General features: G+C 38.1%; 3 protein-coding genes across 4 annotated transcripts in view; 2 read left to right on the forward strand and 1 right to left on the reverse strand.

Annotated features, from left to right (window-relative positions):
* Positions 1-160: 160 nt before the first annotated feature.
* rack1 (receptor for activated C kinase 1) lies at positions 161-4,711 on the reverse strand. The gene is made up of 8 exons (XM_084430475.1): positions 4,418-4,711; positions 3,973-4,144; positions 3,093-3,240; positions 1,881-1,976; positions 1,524-1,634; positions 1,170-1,310; positions 499-609; positions 161-265 (listed from the first exon to the last, which is right to left on the reverse strand). The coding sequence occupies exons 1-8, from the start codon at positions 4,524-4,526 to the stop codon at positions 200-202; spliced, it is 954 nt and encodes a 317-aa protein (XP_084286601.1). The 5' UTR covers positions 4,527-4,711; the 3' UTR covers positions 161-199.
* A 1,512-nt stretch (positions 4,712-6,223) lies between these two features.
* Positions 6,224-14,441, forward strand: clk4a (CDC-like kinase 4a). Of its 2 annotated transcripts, XM_084430479.1 has the most exons (13): positions 6,224-6,359; positions 6,751-6,914; positions 7,815-8,061; positions 8,629-8,719; positions 9,030-9,096; positions 11,631-11,747; positions 11,910-12,076; positions 12,176-12,270; positions 12,825-12,954; positions 13,071-13,153; positions 13,255-13,334; positions 13,722-13,812; positions 13,961-14,441. In XM_084430479.1, exons 2-13 carry the CDS (start codon positions 6,751-6,753, stop codon positions 14,105-14,107), a joined length of 1,479 nt encoding a protein of 492 aa, XP_084286605.1. In that variant the 5' UTR covers positions 6,224-6,359; the 3' UTR covers positions 14,108-14,441. The 2 variants fall into 2 exon arrangements, with proteins under 2 accessions (XP_084286605.1, XP_084286606.1); XM_084430480.1 differs by lacking the exon at positions 8,629-8,719 and having other exon boundaries at positions 6,248-6,359.
* Positions 14,442-15,477: 1,036 nt separating this feature from the next.
* col23a1a (collagen type XXIII alpha 1 chain a) overlaps positions 15,478-17,994 on the forward strand; it is a 126,277-nt gene continuing 123,760 nt past the window's right edge. The window contains exons 1-2 of the mRNA XM_084431084.1: positions 15,478-15,954; positions 16,605-16,674. Coding sequence (XP_084287210.1) covers positions 15,679-15,954; positions 16,605-16,674 — 346 coding nt within the window. The 5' untranslated portion in view covers positions 15,478-15,678. The remainder of the gene's footprint in view (positions 15,955-16,604; positions 16,675-17,994) is intronic.

Genomic DNA, 17,994 nt, shown 5'->3' on the forward strand with positions numbered 1-17,994 from the left:
GTTTGTTGGCCTTGTTGCTAGGTTGCAAAAATTAAATCTACATGCAGCAGTGCCATCTAGTGGCTGTACAAGCCTATTTCAGTGACTCGCATGGTTACATTTCAGTTCTTAGTTTATTGAAAGGCAGAGAAATTAAAGTAAACAAAAAGTCAATTATAGCTCTTTTTAAAACTTTTTATTCAGGCATTAGAAAAGGCTTCTATCTGGTTCCAATGGTCACCTGCCACACTCTGATCAGGTTGTCAGTGTAGCCAGCAAAGAGAGTCTGTGACGAGAAAAGAGAAAGAAATTATTATCAGCCACTCTTTTAGAAGCACTATTGATTTAAAAGCATATTACTAATCCCCTCATATTTGCAGGACTGTCATCATAAGGTTTCAGATGTTAAAGTGATTGGGAATAATCAATGGGGAAGCTGGTCCAGCCAGAATTTACAGGCACCAAATCAGAGACTGATGAAGTGCAAGTCCAGAAACTCAAGGTTGCTGTGAAACCCACCTGTCCATCAGCAGACCAGGCCAGAGAAGTGCACTGAGGCGGCTCAGCCTTGCTGTTGGTGGTGATGATGTCCTGCCTCAGCTCATCAACAATGATCTTGCCCTCCAGATCCTGTTGAGACAATACAGTCAAGCTTTGCAACAGCAGAATGAAAGCGCCATTTCTGCTCGAGCCAATAGTTCTCAGAAACAGCCTCTTTATCATCATAGAAATACAGAAGGCATTTAGAGTTTCATCACTGAACCCTGTGCTCTGATATAAACGGTTACTTTTAGTCACCATGAAATCAAAACTGACTATTCGTTTTTGATGGAACAATGCAGAATTATTATAAATTATTTATCGGTGCACATTTTTTTTTAAAATGCACCTGCCCTCATAATCTGCGTTCACTGGTGTGAGGGCGGGGCAACCTGTCACTCACATCAGATCCACCAATAGCAAACCACAACCATCCAATCAAGCCCCAACTTACACTTTCTTGTTCGAGAAGACATTTCACTTGGATATACGTCACAATACGGAAAAGACTATCACAAGTTTAATTTCATGCCGACTTCAAAATATATTGAAGATAAAGCCCTTTACATTCAAAGGAAGTTTATTTTAGGTATACAGTCCATTGTACATTATATAATATGAATGAGAAGTGTGTATTCACATAAACTCACCCAGATCTTGATGCTGGGTCCAGTGGCGGCACACAGCCAATAGCGGTTGGGGCTGAAGCAAAGGGCGTTGATGGTGTCCCCACCATCCAGGGTGTAAAGGTGCTTGCCTTCATTCAGGTCCCATAGCATGGCCTGCCCATCCTGAAATATAAGGACACACACAGTAAATACAGACTGAAAAGCTAACATATCATCCTCCTGATATCACAAATACTCTGTGTTCAGAAACAGCCTCTTGTCATCACATGAATTAAGATGGCGTTATGTAAGGTTTTCATCATCTCTTTAACACACAACCCTCATATCCAACCCATTAACTTCAGTAGTGATAACAGGAAAAAGTGAACAGGTTACCTTTCCACCGGAGGCACACAGAGATCCATCAGGAGACACGGTCACTGTGTTCAGGTATCCAGTGTGGCCAATGTGGTTGGTCTTCAGCTTGCAGTTAGCGAGATTCCAAACCTGTAACAAACATGCATAAATCAAACTGGTTACATTAGCAAATATCAAGCTGATTCACGCAAGCTATTCCTGATTAAATTGTTCACTTGCATGTTAATGGTTTCAATCCATTACCCATCATAATTGCAGGACTTGTCAACAGTGCCCAAGAGCTCAGACAATATTAATGTCGATTTCTTTAATCACAGGGTAAAGTCATTACAAAAACACAGATCAACCATTCTAGTTTAAATTAAAAGGTCTCACCTTGACCATTTTGTCCCATCCGCAGGACACAATAATGGGGTTGCTGCTATTGGGAGAGAAACGCACGCATGAAACCCACTCAGTGTGGCTGTCATCCTGTGGATGAAAGTCAAAATAAAGGGCCTCAGAACAGCACAAACTAATCTAAACATTAGGGTATTTGTAGTCAAGTTTAAGACATTTTAAAGATCTTTAAGACCTGCACAAATAAAATGGTACGTCAACACAGGACAAACCCATACAATCTCAAAATAAATCATGTATATAAACAGGCTGGGGCACAAAATCAACTGCACAACAGGGTATCTGCATGCTTAAAACTCTCAAGACAGGCTTTCCTGATAATGTTCGGGGCTCAGACACACTCTCTCGGTTTAAATCAAGATGAAAGACATTTCTTTAGCCAAGCATTCATAACAGGCTTCTCATAAATGTGCACTATTTTATCTGATGAAACAGTACAATATACATGATCATCTTTAGCCTAAAATGCTATGAACAGCAGCTACGCCAATTCTTTTTCTATAGATTACAGATTGCACCAGCTCCAGTTTGGATCCAGCCTTTGTGATGTTTTCAGGCGTCAATTACAAAGGGTTCATATGCCGGGAGCTTTGGATCAACACATTTTAAATATAGTATTTTATATACTAATCATTACGAGCACAAGTTGTAATTGCTGCCTAACGTCACGTGTTGTGTTAGCTTAACTGAATACATGTTAACGAAACACAACATATTATAGCTGTATATTACTGCCATTGGACGTTAATTTGATACTCATCTCTGACTGATAACAGAATACTTCCTAAACCGTAACATTGAAACAAGCGTTTTCTGTAAAGTGGCTTTGAAACAATGTAAAGTGCCTTGCTTTATGTATACGCATGGATTTAAAATGATTTATTTACTAATATCAATATAGCGGATTTTGCTGATATGATGCGGTTAAAGAGGTTTGACTCAGAAATGTGCAGCATTCACATTCATTGAATTAAATCCACTTTTGCAGTTTAATAATCACATTAGGCCATATCGAGATTCCTGTTATTCTGTCCCCAAATGTAAGAGTTTTGTTATACCACTTAAGATATTCAAGACTTATGACTTTAAATTTGATCAAGCTAAATTAAAGATATTAAGATTTTGTTTAGGGACCCACAGGAACCCTGATGATGTGCAAAACTCTACTCCGACCTTACAGATGTCTACCTGGATGGTGTACTTGCAGACTCCCAGGGTGTTCCACAGCTTGATGGTCTTGTCTCTGGACCCAGACACGATCTGACGGTTGTCAGCAGAGAAGGCCACGCTCAGAACATCCTTGGTGTGTCCAACAAAACGGCGGGTTGTAGTGCCACTAGGTGAGACAAAAGGACAAATTCAGATCAATTTGACATCAAGTAGTCAATGTTGTGCACTACATATGTTTTTAACCTGACACTCCAGATAGATGATGGCTATGGGATATTGGTAGTATGTTTATAGTAAGTTTATTGCCATTGCTATGAAATAACTTGTGAAGCTGTAGATACAAATTCAGCATTCAACAAAATACAAGAGATGAAAATATTTTATAAAAATCAACTTAGATAAGACTAATTTTGTACATAACTCAATTTAAATGTTCTGTGATAAAGTCGTCACTTTGTGGTTTCATGAAATTAAAAATTGAGCAGACTAAAAATATGTTTACAGTCAAGTTTGTGCCACAATATTGAGATTGTTGCTTTTTCACCCTCCAATAAATACCCACGAGTTACATTCTTGACCTTATGATTGTTTTAAATAAAACCACTCTTTTTTTTTGTGTGTGACTTTAGTATTAATTTCTTAGAGTAAAAATAGGATATTTAAACAAGACACTATATAGATGCCTTTTAAATATTAGGATTGGGGTTTCTCATTTGAGGATGATAATATTTGGGGTCCATTAAAAAAAACATTCTTTGGGTCATAAGAGTTAAGTTCAGAAACAGCCTCTTTTATCATCACAGTGAGACAGACGGCGTTTGAGTTTCATCACCACTTCTAAACCAATGGATGATAGATAATTGAGTGACTTCCCATGACAGTCCCTCCAAATACTCACGTTGTCAGATCCCACAGGCGCAGGGTGCTGTCCCAGGAGCCAGACAGGGCGAACTGACCATCAGATGAGATGACAACATCACTTACAAAGTGGGAATGGCCCTTCAGAGCACGCTGGGGGATGCCATAGTTGGTCTCATCACGGGTCAGCTTCCACATGATGATGGTCTTGTCTGCAAGATGGACAACAGAAGATCATTCACCATATCTTTGACTTATAAGCTTTCATTTGTAGCAGATTTTTGACAACTGGTGGCATACAAAACACACCAACTTTCACTAATGCTGCATTATGCACCATTCCGGAACCATAAACTAGGGTTTGATAGTGCAAATAACGGTTTACACAGAACTAGAGCAGAACGGACTTATTACTCAGGGTAATTTACAAGGGCTCATGTATTCGGATACTCATTTGGCTCAAGCGCGGCTCTGTGGACACTTACCCCGGGACGCGGACAGAATCATGTCGGGAAATTGGGGTGTTGTGGCGATTTGGGTGACCCATCCACTGTGACCCTTAAGGGTACCCCTTACCGTCATCTGCTCGGTCATTTTGGCGCAGGAAAGAATCACCTATAAAGGTGGATGGCGTTGGATTTTGTCGGAGGGCCAAATCCTCCCTATCTCTCGCAGTGTGGCAAGAGGAAAAGGACGCGGCACACCGGAAGCAAAACTCTTGAGGGTGAAGCGTCTTCTTCAGGTCGCGTTCTCGCATGTGAGAACAGTTTACTGCCATCTAGTGTGTGGATTACGGAGCACTTTAAACAACAATCGAGGCTGTCATATTTTAATAAATGTTAATAAAGTTCCCAAATCGTACGTAATAATTAAATAATTGCAATGTTTAGGGTGAATAAGGGGCAAGTTGCTAAAATGGTGTATGTAGAGAGGCCCTAATGGTAATTTCTTTATATGCATATTAAAGTGTATTGAATATGGTGAACGCTATGACATCAAGTTTAACCCGAAAAAGACTGTTGTGATGATTGTGAGGACTAGAGAGCAGCATAAGGCTGTATTTCCCATGTTTCATTTGTCAGGAGGGGATCTGGCAGTTGTGGAAAAAGTGAAGTACCTCAGTCACATTATAAGGAGTGACCTCTCTGATAATGATGACATCCTGAGGCAGTACTGTAAATTGTATGCACAAGCTAATATGCTGGTACGGAAATTTGGAATGTGTACACAGAGAATGTAAAAATAGTCTTGTTTAAAGCCTACTGCACATCACTCTACACTGCCCACCTGTGGTGTTGCTACACAAAAGCAGTATTTCACAAGTTACAAGTAGCATATAATGCTCTTAGGATTCTTTTGAAAGTCCCTCGCTGGACCAGTGCCAGCCAGTTGTTTGTGCAGAATGATGTGACCACACTAAATGCTGTAATAAGAAATGTTGTTTATAAATTTATGATGAGACTCATGGATTCGCAAAATGAAATTATAATTGTTTTTATATGGCCTGACCTGTGCAGTACTAGGTACAGCTCGCTGCTTTGGAGGCACTGGAGAAATTGTTTATATGGATTATAGTAATCCTTTGTTTGTATTTGTCTGTCTGTCTCTTTTACATATTTTATTTTTTATGGACCTTTTTTTGAGTCTGAAATAAAGATATATATATATATATATATATATATATATATATATATATATATATATATATAAAGTGAACAAATGGTAACTACCAGTAGTTAAATTATGTAAACCGTACAATAAAAATGCATTACATGCTCTTTACTATGCTTGTTTGTTTAAAAACATAATAGTAGCATACTTGAAATTTTAATATGATATGAACCAAGAATAAAATATATATGGTTTGGAGCCAGGCCGTTTAATTTATGTCCCTAATAATTTTAAGGATTGTATATGCGTAAAGCCTACTGGTTACATTAATATTGACCAGTGGGGCATCATTACAAGTTACTACATCAAGCTTTTTAGCTAACTTATAGGCCTGCTATAAAATATTAATTAATTTATAATAGAGGTAGAAAATACATGGAAGAAAACACCAATGACTAGGAACAGTAATTTCTCTAAATCAAGTAAATAAAGAAAGAAATTACATTGAAAGAAAATAGGCCTGTATTGGTCTAACAAATAATATAATTTCATATGTTGATGAATTTCGGTTATTTGTATGGCACAACGTCCCGTGAAATGTTTAGATTTTTCCCTTGTTTCTCGCGCGCCCCTGACTACACGCACGCGTGCGCGCTCTCGATCCGATGGTGATGCAACTGAGCAGTTCTCGAACATTCCAGCTCGACGGACGCCATTTTGAACCTACAAACGACATCAGAGAAGACAGAGAGGAAGAACAAATTCGCCTTTTGTCGACGCAGGACTGCAATTATTTAGCTGACTTTCTTAAGCTAGGTAAGTTAAAGGATGATATTCATTATTTGAGCATTATTTAGCTCACACGATGTAGTTATTTCTTTAGAATAGATATGTTTTATTATCTAGAAGCGATAGCGATAAAGATACTGACTCACTGTGCGTGTTTTGTTTGTCGTAAGTGTGCAGAGAGTATCACAAAATACGTTTTATTGCGGTTTTAATTACTATTGTTTTTATTGTCTTACAATTTTTAGACTCCTTTACGGAAATAATTTGCTTTAGGCAAAGACTTGGCTGACACGAGGTGTTTAGAACAAAGCATTTATAGGGCCACTGTTTCTGTGAATCGCGGCCTATATTTGGCACGGAAATGCAATATGTATTGAATGTAAAAAGTAATTTATTTGTATTTTGTTCGTTTTATCAGATGAGACAATCGCAGAGAATGTGCTCTCCCTGGCTGAGAGAGACGAGTCTGGAGGAGAGAATGGAGAACAGAAAAAGACGCAGACGAGACTCGCACAGCAGCGAGAGAGAGAATAAATACAGAAAAAATCACCATGTTCATCATCACCACAAGAGCAGCGAAGGGTGAGAATCAGGAACCTCAACAGAACAGACTCTCTGCATGCTCAGTATATTTATTTTAAACTGTTTTCAATCAACAAATGGTATGAGAACATCTTATACCAATATTAAATGTCTAAACCATTTCCAGGAAGTTACTTATTTAAAGGGCGTCTGGTCTTTGGCCAGGGCCCATTGAGTCTTATGTGGACATATCTGATTCTTGGCAGTGTGTAATACTGGTTTGACAGGTTTGCTGTTTTCTTGGAAGCTTCCTGGAAAACATTTGATGACATGACCTCAAGGTGGCAGTACCATCAGTTCAGACATTGATTTTTCAGTGTCTCTGTCTTAGAAATAAGTTAATTACTTAGATCCATAATTTCATTTGGCATTACAGAGAACATTTGGAATTTGCCTTGATTGTCAACAAATCAGGGCCTCAACATTAGGGGTATCTTCCATCAAATATTTCCACCACCACCACCATATAGATACTTTTAGGTGCAGCAATGTATTTGTATATGTGCTAAAAGGTTTTTCTTTTTCATTATTATTATCATTATTATTATCTTTTAACTTGTTTAACATTTTCTTTACACAATTTTATTGAATTCATTAAGATACTTTGGCTAGAAAACAATAGCCATGTTGACTCTAATAGTGCTGTCAAATCGATTAATACATTTAACATAAGTGTGTGTGTGTATGTATGTATATATATATATATATATATATATATATATATGTATGTATGTGTGTGTGTGTTTGTGTGATAGTCATATACACACACGCACATCATATATTTACAAACTTTAACCGAATCACGATTAATTGATTTGATAGCACTACTTTATAATCTTCAGCGCAATGTGAATCAGTCAGTACTCATTGAATTGTGTCGTATTAACTTTATATTAATAGGCATTACCTTGAGACAAGGAGCTCAAATGAAAGACTGGAAACTAAAGAAAAGCGAGCTGTATTCAGAGACCACGAGGACGACAGCCGTGCTGCCTGTAAAGACAAGGAGAGAGACCGAGATCGAGACAGATCCAGGTGTCGTGAGAGAGACAGAGACTGGCACCATTACAGCAAATCCTCCGGGAACAGCAGGCGGAGCAGCCGGCACAGACACCGGCACCGTCGCTCGCACCATCACTCTGACTCGGTATGACCACTGTCTGTCTCCCATTGCCGTGGCAACTGTCTGCTTTCTGTGCTTTTCTTTCTTGTTATATGGATTGTGGGAGTTCCTCATTTCCAATATTGTCTGAAGGAATGACAGGATGAATGTTGGTTGAAATTATTACGCTAATATTATGACATATAATAAGATTGAATGGGTTCTTACTGGAGATGTAATGCTAGTTTGAAATCCACAGCACATAAAATGTTTTTAAGGCACCTCATTCATGAAGGAGGAATAAAACTCTCAAATGTTTTTCAATGATAAATTGTTGTAATTGTCTACTTAATGGTCTGAGAAAGTATCTCATCTGAAAATATGTTGCCATTGTTTTTCTTCTGTAACACACACGATGTGGTGGGCCCTGTGTGTATCTCGCGGGCTGAATTTACGTTGGCTGCTCCCTGTGGCCGGGCCTGGCTGCTGCGGGTATCTGAATGGGCCGAATCACTTCCCCCCCCACTCGTGAATGAATGAATGGCGCGTTCTGGTCCCCCTCGATTCTCATGGGTTAATGGTGGTGATGATGATGGTGTTCCGAAACCCCAGAGGAGCCATCGCAGGAAAAGATCCAGGAGTATTGAGGATGATGAGGAAGGGCACCTGATCTATCACAGTGGAGACATGCTGAGAGCAAGATGTATAGAATACACACTTTTCTGTATCTCTTCTGTATCTTTTCATTTCTTTTTCACTGCTTATTTTCTGTTTTGGGGTCAGACTAATTTTACAAGCTAATTTTGGGGTCCTGATAAATGCAGTTGTGACAGAACAATTAGACTTATACAGATGTGTGCATCACCAGTCTAGTATTGTCTTATGTTCGTGGATTATTTATGCATTGCTTTTCTAATTTGAGTGTTCCAAAACGCAGCGAAATCTTTTGAAAGAGTTTGATTGTGTTGTCATCTTTTTTAAATGTTTCTAACCATCTTTCTTTAAACCCATAGATGAGATTGTGTGCACACTCGGAGAGGGAGCCTTTGGCAAAGTGGTGGAGTGCATTGATCATGAAAAGTAAGTCTTCCTGCCACATCTTGGCATGTTAAAATTCATTGCATTTGTGTTTCACACCTGACCCACATTGATTATAATCAGTTCCTGTAAACTGGAAATAGTGTAAGATCTTTTTCTTTTTTTTTCTCTGTATTGTGACGTACATGTGACGCATGTAAAAACAAACTATTAAAATAACCCTACTGTAGGTAAAAGTCACATCTTTATTTTCTAAAACTCATGTAGGTTTTTAAGGCTCTTTTATAGTATTTTAATTTGTTATTCACCATTAAAAGAACCAAGGAACCTGGCATGTACATTTGCTGGTGTTTTAACGCCTTCCGAGTGAAACAGATTATTGAAATGGGGAAAAATATATGACGGGACCTGAAGGACAGACACGTGTCCTCCTCTCTCTCTCTCTCTCTCTCTCTCTCTCGCTCTCTCTCTCTCTCTCTCTCTCTCTCTCTCTCTCTCTCTCTCTCTCTCTCTCTCTCTCTCTCTCTCTCTCTCTCTCTCGGCTTGTTAAGTGCAAATCCACAGAGCTTCTGTACAAATCACCATGATAAACAGTCTTGTTATCATTATTTATTTAACATTCAATACACCTGCACAAAATGCAAAACAAGAAGGGCATAGCCTTATAAAAAACAAAGAAAAAGTATTGCGGTTGCATGCATTAGTACTGTTATTTAGTGTTACATTATTGTAGTTTGCTTAGGTTTTATTGTGAATTTTATGTAAATTTGTTGTTTTGTATTTACTTATATATATTTTAGTATACTTTAAACCTTTAATATATTGTTCAATTTATTTTTATTCTCTTTTTTTAAAGTAACAGTTTAGGCACCGGTACTGTTTTAAAAATATAGATTTGGCCCTGGTATCGTAAAAAAAGAAAGATAGATAGGGTTGGGGCTTCTATCCATTTGTCCATCAGATCTGCATGCGAGCTTGCAGTTGATTGCAAAGACCTGTTCACACCTATAACGATAACTGAATTAGCGTCCACACCAGCAGGCGATATCGTTCTGTTTGTTCTAAGTAGAGATGCACCGATTGATCGGCTGGTGACCGGAATTGGCCGATTTTCACGTGATCGGCCGTGACCGGCGACCGGCCGGTCAGTCTGACAAATGCCGATTTTATGCCGGTCAAATGCACTCGGGCGCCATGATTAACATCGCGCAACATCAGCATCACGTGTACACGGAACACACATGTAGGAAACCTCGTGAATTACGTCCGTTCAGACCACAAGCGCGTTTTTTTTTTCGGCGTGCATGTTCATCAATGAGTGCATTCATAACGGAGCAGGAGCAGCGCGTGAGCGTCAAGCAGGAGCGTCGCGAGCAGTGAAGCGCGTGTTTCGGCGCCGAGTCTATTTGCTGCACTGCTCACGCTCAATTAAAGGGAAAGCACACTTTTGATGGACAAAATAGCCTAAATAGGGTTTCACAAAAAAGTGCCCAAAATGCACAGAATTTGCATGTTTAACAAGAACTGGAGTAGGCTATGTCAGAAAAGAAGACTAATATTTATAGAAAATGTACCCATTTAAACTTGTTTTATTATTCAGTTTGTACAAGTGATTGCAATAGGCCTGTGTGTGTGTGCTTTGAGAAATATCTTTATACTGCAAGGCTATATTTATTTAATTTTTTATTTATATATTATTTTATTGCCATTCCCTGTTTTCATACAGACGTTTAGTTTGCTAAATACATATATAAAATAAATGATTGGATATTGAATGTGAAAAGGAAATGGTTCTTCCATAACACTGCACTTCAGATGTGTGTGTGAATTACCCACACCTGGAGTAATTTATATAGTTCTATTTTATAGCGTTTTATCTGTTCAAAAAAAGATGTAGGCCTACTATGCAAATTGTAAAATGTTCTATAACAGGAAAGATATAAAATAAATATTTGTGTGTGCTGTAAAGTGGTTAGAAAAAATGAAATCGGAATCGGCTAAAATCGGTATCGGCAGGTCAAACTTAATGAAAAATCGGAAATCGGAATCGACCCAGAAAATTGTAATCGGTGCATCTCTAGTTCTAAGCACGTTGCAGTTTTGTCGTCTGCTGCTATAAATGCTCGAGCTCTTTAAAATGTGGTGGTTTCTGATTGGCTGTCATTGTTTTTATCGTTCATCAGCTGGAAAGAAAACATTCTGAAAGTGATTCCAACAATATTGTTTCTCTTTGCCATTATAGTTGTGGTTTGGACTCTGCTATTCTTTTATATTTAACTAAATCTTTATTGTTATCATCCTTGGTGTGAACCTTGGGTGACTCACTGATTGTAAAATCTGGCACAGATTTTCACTGGCAGATCAAGTTATGACATTTTGAAGTACAATGACAGAAATTAAACGCATGCATGGATAAATTGTTTACAATAAGATCAACAAAATAGATTAGGTGAATTTTCATTTTATGCCAACTTTAAATGTTAAGGGTTTCTTGAGAAATGCTTTGATTTACTGACCAGTGATTGCACTTCTGTGGTTTCATGTGTTAATGATATAACTGTATGTTGCTATTGCAGGGGAGGAGCTCGCATCGCGCTGAAGATCATTAAAAACATTGATCGCTATCGTGATGCAGCCATGTCTGAGGTTGAGGTGCTGGAGCAGATTAACTCACTTGACTGTGACAGACGATAGTAAGTGCCTGTGAAAGCAGATAAAAAGGAGATCTCCAGTAATTTATACCTCTGATGCATGGCTGTAAAATCACACTTAATTTGAAATTTACAGCCTCTTGGGTCTAAAGATGTCCAGACTACTTCACATCTTTACTTCACACACCTTTTTCCTTTCTCTAGCGCTTGTGTGCGGATGTATGACTGGTTTGATCACCACGGGCACGTCTGCATTGCCTTTGAGCTGCTGGGCTTGAGCACGTATGATTTTCTGAAGGAAAATAGCTTTCAGCCCTTCTCTATCAACCACATCAGGCACATGGCCTACCAGATCATCAGAGCAGTCAGATGTGAGTCAAGGATCTCTTTTAAATGTAATCTTTTTCTGTGCGTTCTGGATGAAACACTGATTTAATCTTTTGCTTTTCTTTGCTTTCTTTGTGTTTCAGTTCTTCATAAGCATAAGCTGACACACACTGACCTGAAACCAGAGAACATCCTCTTTGTTAATTCAGAGTATGACATCAAGTACAATTCAAAAATGGTAAGGAGAGGCACTGATCCCAATCAGACCAGTGTTATTTTAGTAGTAGTATATACTGTTGTAGTTTTTATAAATATTTTAATATTTCAGTTTTAATTTTAGTATTAGTAATATTACCCACGTTTTCACAGATGAGGCTTAAGCCTAGTACCAGACTAACTTTCACTGGTATATCTTAAAATATGTCAGTGCCATTGTTTTGTCTCAAGATGCACACCAGTAATGTTTTTATCTAAGGTACATTTATAAAAGCTAATTAAATGTCCTAATTGAACTAAAGCCTAATCCTGGCTTAATCTAAGCCCTGTCTGGGAAAGCAGGTTGTTTTCTTTTCTATATATCTTTTATTTATTTCAGTTTAGTTTGTCATTATATTATTACAACTTAAATGAAAATTTTAAATGTTGCCTTAGCATCCAACTAAGTTTTTAATCAAATTTTTATTTTCAATTTCCTAAAACATTTGAAATGGTTTTTAGTTTAAAAATGACTGCTAATTCATGCTCTGCCACTATTTATTGTGCATTAACTAATAATGTTGTTTTGAATTGCAGAAGAGGGATGAGAGAACTCTGAAGAATCCTGATGTAAAAGTAGTTGATTTCGGGAATGCAACATACGAACACGAGCATCATACATCTGTTGTGTCCACGCGACATTACCGAGCTCCAGAGGTTATTCTGGGTAAGCACTTATGGATGCATTGTTTTTATTCATGTTTCAGACACATTGAATAGCACGCTTGCTGTGATTTGCATGTATTGTGAGTTCTAACAGAGATATCCATCTGTTTCATACAGATCTGGGCTGGAGCCATTCCTGTGACGTGTGGAGTGTGGGATGCATTCTTATTGAGTATTATCTGGGATCGACTCTGTTTCAGGTCAGTGTCACTTGAGTTTCAAATAGTTAAATTATGCTAATTTTGGGTGCATGTGACTTGTTGATTCAGCACTTATTTAGTAGATTATTTTACATTTTTAGACGCATGACAGTAAAGAGCATCTGGCCATGATGGAGCGAGTGCTGGGCCCCATACCTACCCACATGCTGCAAAAAACAAGGTAATGTTTCAGTGAAGCATTTAATTGCTGTGTTTTTGCAGGGTTTCTGGAAATAATTGGAATTTTTTTATTTTATTTTTTATTCAAATGTATCTAGTTATTCTCTGTAATGTAACAAGCAATGCTATTTGAATTTGCTCTTAATGAGTGAAATCAAATTACTGAAAAAAATCCTTACCCAGTTATCACAGATACCTGAAAAGTCATAGGTAAAAGTAGACAAAAAAGACAAGTTGGAATCTTGTTTGGTATCTGAAAAGCTATTCCTTTATTATTTTGTAGTTTGATTTGTCTGAAGGTTTTTATTGTTTGAACTTGCCTTTTATTAGTTTTGATACCACATGCTGCTTTTGTTGTATCAAGACTGCAATGTTTCTCATTATGCAGAAAGACCAGGTATGTTCGTCATGATAAACTGGACTGGGAGATTCACAGCTCCATGGGACATTACGTCAGGAAGCAGTGCAAGCCCCTGAGAGTGAGTTTATCATTTAAGTTTATTTGATCAAATTCTGGGTTTGTTTTGGTCAGTTTAAGTTTTGCATTTGCTTTAAGCCATTAATGCACGTAGAAACAAACAACTTTTGTATTGCTTCTGACTTTTTATTAATAATTGTTTCTTGCAGCAATACTTGGTGTCCAGTAGCTCTGAGCACAAGCAGCTGTTTGATCTCATACAGAGGATGCTTGAATATGATGTCACAAAGAGGATTACCTTGGATGAAGCCATCAAACACCCTTTTTTCGACTGTCTCAAGAAGAACAAGAAATAATGGATTTTTTTATTATTTTTTTTTGCTGTAGTTCCTCTCTGAGAGAGGCCAATTCAGTTGACTGTATCAGTCCTCTGTATAGATCATACACTGCTCTTCTCATTGTTCATGTTTATTCTGTGACCTCTTGCTCTTGAGTTCCACACTGATTTGTAACTGCATCACATGATTGAGGATAATGTATAACTGTAAAGCGGCTGGGGTTTAGGGTATTAGGTGTGTAGTATGATTGTCAGATTTGTTAGCATTAATAATATGAACCTAGTGATATTTGTAAATGTCTTTTCAGTTTTGTTTCACTTGATTTTTAAATAAAAGCAGTTCCTGATCTGAATCATGTCTCATGGTGGTGTAATGTTTTCATGCGGTCAATGGGTGGCGGTAGATCGCAACTCTAAACCTTCAAATTTCAAGTTGTACTTTTGGAGTATTGGCATTTATGGGCCTGTGATTTAGAGAAGTAACGGGGAAAGGAACATTCGGTAGATCTGACCCACCTTAGGACAGTCAACATGGCCTGAGTAGTTTTATTTATTTATTTTTATTACATTTATTATATATATATATATGTGACCTTGCATCACAAAACCAGTCATAAGTCGCACGGGTATATTTGTAGCAATAGCCAACAATACATTGTATGGGTCAAAATGATCGATTTTTCTTTTATGCCAAAAATCATTCAGATATTTTGTGAATTTCCTACCATAAATATATAAAATATAAATAATATTTTTGTGAGTGAATGCAGCACAATCGCGAACATAAATGGACAACTTTAAAGGGGATTTTCTCAATGTTTAGATTTTTTTGCACACTCATTCCAGATTTTCAAATAGTTGTATCTCGGCCAAATATTGCCCTATCATAACAAACCATACATCAATGGAAATATTTATTCAGCTTTCATGTATAAATCTCAATTTAAAAAAATTGACCCATGTGACTGGTTTTGTCGTCCAGGGACACACACACACACACATATACACACACATTGGATTTCAAACATTTTGCTATGCACAAAAGTTGCAGAAATAAGGAGGAAACCACTTTTTTTATAGTCATCGGAAGAAAACATTGACAAAACACATTTTCACAATGGTCGATTATAGATAAATTTTACGTATATCACAAATAAATATCATTAAAAAAAAAAAAGTTTAAAAATGGTGGAAAGTTTGAATAACTATAGAATAACCTCAACGGAATACCCGAAAAATGTATTTTAAAAAGTATCTTCTCAAAATATTATTTTATTCTTGTATTATACAGCTGCTTCTGGACGCTCTCTGGTTATTCCAGCACCTTGTTTCACGCTCGGTACACACACACACACACACACCACGCTGAATGTCAGGGGGATGCATGTGCTCAATACCTAATGAGCACCCTACCTAGATAGCACTCATATGCGTCACAGACTTTTTTACTAGTTTTGAAACACAGCCATGCTGTTCAAAGCCCCGTGTTCTGTCCAGCGCTGCTCAGTCTGACAGCCACATCTCATCGATCAAGAGCTGATCGATACTTGAGTGATCTATCTATCGGAATCTAATCGGAGACTTTACAAAATGGATACATCATCTGCGGAAAGAAACACAGAAAGCAAACAGAATGCTGCGAAACCGCTTTATCTGCGCTATTTAGTGTCTTTTCCTACCATAGTGTGTTTAGTGATATCGCTGAGTTCAATAGCGGTGTGTTTTCTCATGACTTTTAAAACGCATCAGATGGAGAGCAGGCTGCGCGCGCTGGAGATAAAGATGAGTGACATCTGTCAAGAATCATCTGTGGACGTCTCCGTTCCACAGGAACTGCGGGAATCTATTGAAACACTCTTACAAGAGGCAAGCATTTTATCCTTTATAAAAGAACGCTGCAACATCATCCAAAATGTTTCACATGTTTCTGTAGCATGTTGATTTTGTCCAATTTAATTTAAATCACAGCTAGATTATTAGTCGAAGTTATTATTAGTTATTTTTAATAGGCTACTCTTCAGTTTGTCAGTTTTTCTATCTATCTATCTATCGATCTATCTATCTGCACGTGCTGCAAACGTGCGTTTATGTGGTTAAAACAATGTGTTATTTTAATGGTAAGTTTAGTAAAGATTATAAATAGGCTATATTCTGCTTTATTCTTTTATTCTGCTCTTTCATGTTTCTTGTGTCATTTATTGATTTTTTCTGATTAAATCACAACTTATAAAAATTCATTATTAAAAATAAAGTCATAATTATTCCCATTAACAAATGCATACCCTGTTCTTTGGCAGTGTTATTGAAACCTGTTTAACTTGGCAAATTAACACATTTTTCACAACTTTTTAATATTATTATAATTTTTAATTCATTTAATTTAATTTGCAAAAACCAACGTGTAGGACCACTGACACTGAAAGGGTCTTTTCTATATCCGCTCAATCAATATGGAATTTATTAATGACCGATTCTTAAGATGTTACTCAAAATTTCCTCCATGTTGTGTTTGACAGAGACTGAATGAAGCAATGCCGAAATTGCGTGTGGCGAGAGACGTGACACAAGACTGCAACTGTCCTCCAGGTACGTCCATCAATCCGTCCTGACAGTCCTGTTCACGGGAACACGGGAACATCACTCTGGGATGAAACCTGATAGAAATTGTGCTAAATTTATCAATGGCTTGTTCAGTGATTGAAAAGCTGTGATGTGGATGAAAGGAGGGTTGATCGGTTGTAGATGGAAAGATTGGATTACTGAAACAAGTTGTGGTCTACTCTGCTCTGATTGGTCAGATGGCCCAGTCTGTTGTGATTGGTCTGCTCTGCTCTGATTGGTCAGACGGCCAGGTCTGTTGTGATTATCTACTCTGCTCTGATAGGTCAGCTGGCCCAGTCTGTTTGTGATTGGTCTACTCTGCTCTGATTGGTCAGACGGCCCAGTCTGTTGAGATTATCTACTCTGCTCTGATAGGTCAGCTGGCCCAGTCTGTTGAGATTATCTACTCTGCTCTGATAGGTCAGCTGGCCCAGTCTGTTTGGTCTACTCTGCTCTGATTGGTCAGACGGCCAGGTCTGTTGAGATTATCTACTCTGCTCTGATAGGTCAGATGGCCCAGTCTGTTGAGATTATCTACTCTGCTCTGATAGGTCAGCTGGCCCAGTCTGTTGTGATTGGTCTACTCTGCTCTGATTGGTCAGACGGCCAGGTCTGTTGAGATTATCTACTCTGCTCTGATAGGTCAGATGGCCCAGTCTGTTGAGATTATCTACTCTGCTCTGATTGGTCAGACGGCCAGGTCTGTTGAGATTATCTACTCTGCTCTGATAGGTCAGCTGGCCCAGTCTGTTGTGATTGGTCTACTCTGCTCTAATTAGTCAGACGGCCAGGTCTGTTGAGATGATCTACTCTGCTCTGATAGGTCAGCTGGTCCAGTCTGTTGTGACTGGTCTACTGCTTACAGCGTGTTAGAAAGAAACGCCCATTACCATATCTGAATTTCATCACAATGGCATCGTTGTTTCTGTATCAATTCCAGCATGAGTCCTCATCCTTTGCACGCAAAGTGGAAAACGCCGCAGCTCAGAAAACAGCTTCTTCTCGACATGACAAAAACACGATCCAAACTCTTCCAGTCTCAGCTACAACTACAGTGTTTGAGGGTCAAAGTAGGCGTTGTTCACGGGCAGCCAGTGAAGACCATAGGCTGGCATTATGCAAATTAGTTATTGTTTATAGGTATGTAACAGGAAGTGGAACTGGAATTGTAATGCATTTGTAGTGTGATTTGATCTTTAAAAATGTGCAGACCTTTTTTACATTCACAAACAGCTATATTACACACTGCATTAAAATGTAATTTTCGATAAACCTTAATGGGGCACTTTAATAATATGTTAAGAA

The sequence above is a fragment of the Rutilus rutilus genome (assembly GCF_951802725.1).
Source record: "Rutilus rutilus genome assembly, chromosome: 14".
NCBI classification, from domain to species: domain Eukaryota; kingdom Metazoa; phylum Chordata; class Actinopteri; order Cypriniformes; family Leuciscidae; genus Rutilus; species Rutilus rutilus.